Here is a 5,728-nt window from a genome sequence, read left to right as displayed (position 1 = left end):
CTTCTCTCTGGCCCCTTTTGTGTCCCTTCAGAAAGTTGCCCTTCGCTCTGGTGCGCTGCCGCTGACGGCGAAGGCGTTTTTGGTTGCTGTAGATGTATCGACCTTTCTTCGCATCTATCTGGTATAACATTGGCTGCGAGATGCCTCATATTCTTTAATCCTCTCAACCTTTCCTTCGAAGCGCTGCTCCCCATAGTGTCACGGGTCCCCCTTCTCCTTTTCACCTCCTTTTCATCCTTTAATTTCTCCTTTTTGCCTCCAGATTCGCTTTGCTGTGAGACGCTCTGCTCACTTCCAGCGTCGAGATGAGCATGATCCGCCTGCAGGGCCAAAATATATTCGATTGCAGCCGCGACGCTGTCAGGAAAGGCTCGAAGAGCTGGCTCGATTAACGTGTCAGAGAACATCATGTTTTCCAGCTGCTGATACGACTCTGATTTGCGCATCTTCTGTCCACGCTCACTTTTACGGCTCTTGAAAATTAGTGTGGGAGAGAAATAATGGGATGTGACACTCAAGTAATCAGTGGTTGGGTCAGAACCTCGTAGACATAATAGTACTTACGGGTTCTGCGCTTTCTCGCCGGGGTCTTTTTGAGCCTTTCAGCTTTGATACATGAGGGCTCATCTGATGAATGCTACCGGTCGCGTCTGAATGTGTCCCTGCCACTGGACCCGTCGCGGACACGTTGGAGTCCACTTGTGGAGAGCAAGGTAAAGGTGATGCTGTCTTACGTCGGCGAGCGCTTGAAGCGCGGTCAGCGACATCTTGGTCAGGTGCCATGTCGGCAGTACTCTTTCGACCACTGCGCGGCCCCATCGGTTGAGGCAGCTGTATGTCTGCGATGGATGTTGGTAATGGACGACGATCGTTGAAAGTGGGTGAGGAAAAAGGGCATCCGGGTCGGTGAGGGGGCGAGGAGGAGGGAGGGGCGAGGAAGCAGCTGCCAGTGGCAGAGAGGGCCAGAGGTCGTACGGAAGACTTTCGTCGGCTAACGTGGTTGTCACGTTTTCTTCTTCACGGGATTTTCCACCTTGCCGTTCAATATGAATTTGTATCGTTGTTAACCGTAATTTTTATTTAAGCTAATTTGCACCTCTCTTCCTTTTTTCACTTACGAGTAGTTAACCTCCTCCTCCTTGCGCAACTCTCCGCCGTCACGTTAGAGCGCATTCATGACAATTTCAAAACTAGAGTACACTATAACACAGAAACTTACGGTCACATTTTTTAATCAACGTCTCTAAGGAGTCTTGGAAAGCGATTTTGGCATTCGACACACCAATTCACATTGCGAACAAGTTGTCCGGCATACTTGTGGAGAGCTTGTTTCCCTTAGCCAAGCCGAATCCTTTGAAGGTGGAAAAATGCATGATGAAGTCTATTTTCCGCAATTATGTTTGTTTACTTTTACCCAAGATGCTACTTTTCGAGCTGCTCTTGGACCCCTAAAGCTATTTGACCTCCAAATCTCACTGTTTTCCTTTCCTCCAGTCCTCGCGCCTTGCACTGAGTTTATTTTTCAAGACCATGACCATTCAACATTTTTCCACTTAAAATGATCACTTGTCACTGATCTGTATCTTGGGCTTGATTTGGAAGTCTCTGGTTTTCATGCTCTTATTGCTGCTCGCAGCCACAGAAGTACCTACGCACGACTTCCCTTTGTCCACGAGGGAGTAATTATGAATTACGATTCATCTGGATATGTATCGTGCGTAAGATATTATCACGGGCCGAATAGCGATAAGCACGATAAGCACATATTTGTGGGCACCGATAAAACCATACATGCAGTCACAAGTAGCATGTAATTTTTCAAGACCGTAGCCCATTTTAGAAGGCGAGTGTTTCGTGCGCCTCGTTTGAAAGACCAGATGTGATAACTTCCCCTCTGCCTTATATCTCTTCGGGCAAGGTGGATGAAATGATTAGGCCACGCGGGCCTGGCCCCCCGGGGCTAGGCCCAGAAGTGTTGGATGACGGAGTCAACTGGTAACCGGCACACTGGACACGGATCGCCACGACCTTTAAGGACCCGGGCACACTCCAAACAGCAAGCAATGTGCCCAGATTCTCCATGCACGAAAGTTGCATTCCTGCACGCACTAAAGCAAACCAAACAAGAATGGTCCTCCTTCGTCCGTCTTCTCTCGTACTGATCGCCTTTGCTAGTTGCAGTTCCAGATTGCTCATCAATACCCGCGCTTGCAGGCTGTAAAGCATACCTTATCTTTTCCGACATATCGGCAATCTGGCCCTGTTGATGCCGCTGTTGCTCGTACCGCGTATGTCTGTTCTTGCCTACCGGCTGCGGCTCAGATACAGATAAATCCATCGAAAGGGATCCTCTCCGCTCGCCACTCGTGACGTCCAATGGGCTTCCTCCATCTTGATATCCATGGATACTCTCGTCTCCTTCTCCGTCGAGCATCCCAGCCCCATGCACCGACACAAGGCCGTCGAACATGGTGCTATAATTATCCACTTCCCTTGAACACGCCAGGCCTAGTAGCTCAACAACATCTGCATCACTGGGCGGAGGAGAATTGATTCGCATGCTTATCCAACCCAAGCCATCCGCCAGCTTTAAGCGAGGTACACACCTGTAGGAGGGCGTGTCTGAAAAACGCTTTTCCGTCACCACGATCTCTTGGCCTGCAGGTATCGTGCCGACAACGCCAGAGCTTAGTTCAATTCCACTCCTAACCAGGGCACCATCTGGGAAAGTTATTCGAAATTTGAGAGGGTGTTGTAGGGGAACCAATTCGACAATCGGCCCTCGCTGTCCAGAGAGTGGATTCAGCATCTCCGAGATCCATCCATCTCGAGTGCGCAGGCGAGCAAGCCCTTGATTGTTGACACAACGCTCTAAAACCTCTATGGTACTTTGGCTTCCTATCGTGTATAAGTGCCTCGAACTTAGCTCTAGGCCGGCGCGGACATAAGCTCCATCTTCGCAAACCACACGGTAATGAAAAGCAGCTTGAGTGAAAGCTACAACGGCGGTGGAGCGCGGAGTGCTCGGTGGAGGGAGCATGCCTTGGTAATGTATATGCTGAGAGACTTTGTAAACTAGTTCGTATGTTTGTTCAAAATACGACCAAGCAGTCAAAAGGCTCCGTCTGTCGTGACGTACGAAAGTGTGTTGATGGAAAGTTGCGATGCTTGTGGATGGAAACCCGGCCACCCAAAGTTGCGAGAGACTTGCCACGAGCAGATGACGTATTTGCTTACGATTTGCAGCCTTTCTCACTTCAGTACACGCGGGCAAGAAAGGTAGTGGAAGGCATGTTCCTCGCCATCATTCTCATTACTTGGGGGCTGTTTCGTTACCAGACCCGTCGTAGATCACCTCTGCGCCAAGGCTAGCCCTGTGATGCATGAATGTAATACCTGATGATGAGTTATCTGAATTCATTATTTAAGCAACGTCCTACTGTGAGCCAATGAATGCCGCAGGGTCACATCGGACGCCCACGGGAGCGCATTTGTGAAACGCATTTATGTGGGACATCAACACTGTTGTAAGTCAAGCCGATGACAACGACATAAGACAGACATTCAATGGCGACGCAATGTATATTTCGCATAGATGACGATGTGGTGGTGTCAATTTTTCGCAAAATTCTCTTTTGGAGCCGCTGTACCGGTGGCGCGCACCCATCGATCCGTTGTGCTCATGTGGTGGCCAAGACCCTTCCCGTCAGAAACTCGTCTTGGCCTAACAAATTGTACAGTGTACATAGTATATACGAACAATTGTATTCAGCTCTTGGCGTGTCATTATCCGAGTCATGCGCAGGTCGACCAATGCTTACGAGGAGTGAGAAGGTGCACAAGTTCCACACGACATGGGCCTCGCTGCTATTCCTAGTAAAAGGGGCGGAGCGACGGCAACCCAGTTGTGTCTTCCAACGCAGCGTCCTGTGGCTTGACGCCGCAATATATAAACGCAGCAATTTGGCTCATACTTTTTCTCATTCACGCAGACACATTGTAAAAATGGGCGTTTCTCGCCAGGCTGATTGGGATGACTGCTAGTCGAGTAGTCAATAACCGTCCGGGGCTTGAAGGTCCAATTGGGAATGTTGGGAAAGTCCGAAATCCAAACCTGGACTCAATTTTTAGGCATTCGATTGAAGTCCCGCAGGTAAGAATTTTTAGGGCATGTTGTGGCCACAGAAGGCTCCTGGTGCGTTCTTAAAGGCAAAACTTGCAAAAACTTGAGAGGTTAGGCCGGGGCCCCGGGAGCGACAGAGCTCAGTGCCACAGTCGATCAGAGGCACGGATCTGAGCGCCTGAGCGCCTTGTTCTTCGTTCTTTGGGATGACAGTCTTCCTAGTAGGTTTTTCGATTAATGTTCGCTGTAAATTAACTTCTGTATTCGCATGTTCTTCCTTCATTGTTAGCAAGGCATATTTTCCCTCGATCACATTTTTTTCCTGTTATCCTCCTATCGCCTTCATTTCATCACTTACTTCCTTTTCCTAGTGCATCTGCTCTTCTAAACTCGGAGAAACCTTTCTTCGTGCACGGGTCCAGACACGGCGCCACCGCCAGCGGCAGCATGCGCCGGAGCTTGAATCGGCGCGTCAGGTCCGTGCGCGCTTGCCTGGCTAATCTTTGTACAGAGGAGTGCAAGTTGTCGTTCATCACCATGTCCGCCGTTGTTCTCAGGCTCTCTACCAGTTCCAGGTATGCGGGCACAACGAGGGGTGACATGACATCGCCCGCCTGCGGCTCCGTGATCACCCCTCGGAAAGGCTTATATAAGGCCACGACCTGCTCCAGGAGGAAGGAGTCTCCCGACTTCTGCCTTTCATCAGGTTCGGAGACCTTCTCAAACGCTGTGGGCTGGCAATCGTCGCCCAGCGCGTGCGCCGTCGGAGAGGTACCGTGCTGTTGTGTCGACACCTGTGTCTCGCGTTGATAGGCCGCCTGGACGTTGCTGTAGCGGGCGCCAGAGACAGGATTCTTGGCGCGCTTCAGAGCGCTGAGGACATCAACCTCTCCCTTTAAAGACACCGCAATGGTGCGCTGAGGGCTATGGGTGAAGCACAGCGAGGAGAAAAGGCCGACCTTGCGGACGGCTTGGATGAGTTCGGCGTCACCGTCGTGGACAACTCGGAAGATTGCGTTGACAGCTATCCCGAACTCCATCAGCGTCGCCTCCAGGTACTGCTGTACGACCTGGGCTGTTACGTGGTAGGCCTCAGCCTCCTTACACGCCAGGGAAAACTCTTTCTTTTCGAAACCGCCATTCGTACACTTAATGGTGTGGAGAACCACGCCGACGTACTTCACATGCGTGGCGTTTATCCATATGTTCAGAGAAACGCAGACTACCATGCCGCGGAGGGCCGACGGACCCTTCTGTTTGAGCGGATGGATGTTGAATAAGACAATATCCCGCGCTTCGTCACACATGGCATTTGCGACCGCCCTGATTTTCTTGATGCCGGGTATTATGAACTTAGGGTTCAGGGCGCGGAAAATTTCCTGAAAGCCCGCGCCTAGCGTCAACGTAGCGGGGAAGAGAGTCGCGGATCAGGAAGCCAACGAGCTTGGCAGTAAACCGCGCCTGTACTTTCGCCGAGTACGCGACTGTCTGGTTCTTGTTGAGTTGCTGCATGTCGGCACCGCTATCGATTATGGTCTCGCCACACCCGGTGTGGTGCCTTTCTCCACGTGCATGGGCTCCACGTGGCGTCGCAGGTCCGGGTCG

The 5,728-nt window shown here is 51.1% G+C and overlaps 1 protein-coding gene across 1 annotated transcript; it reads right to left on the bottom strand.

Moving 5' to 3' along the window:
- Positions 1-2,478: 2,478 nt before the first annotated feature.
- NGA_2113000 (uncharacterized protein) lies at positions 2,479-3,072 on the bottom strand (the record flags this gene model as incomplete). Its single annotated transcript, XM_005855960.1, has 1 exon — positions 2,479-3,072. A coding segment is annotated over one exon (594 nt), but the record flags the coding sequence as incomplete, so codon positions are not given.
- Positions 3,073-5,728: the final 2,656 nt, after the last annotated feature.

Source organism: Nannochloropsis gaditana, assembly GCF_000240725.1.
Source record: "Nannochloropsis gaditana CCMP526 unplaced genomic scaffold scaffold067, whole genome shotgun sequence".
In the NCBI taxonomy this organism is placed as follows: Eukaryota; class Eustigmatophyceae; order Eustigmatales; family Monodopsidaceae; genus Microchloropsis; species Microchloropsis gaditana.
The sequence above is the reverse complement of the archived record's forward strand: the minus strand, read 5'-3'. Positions and strand labels throughout refer to the sequence as shown.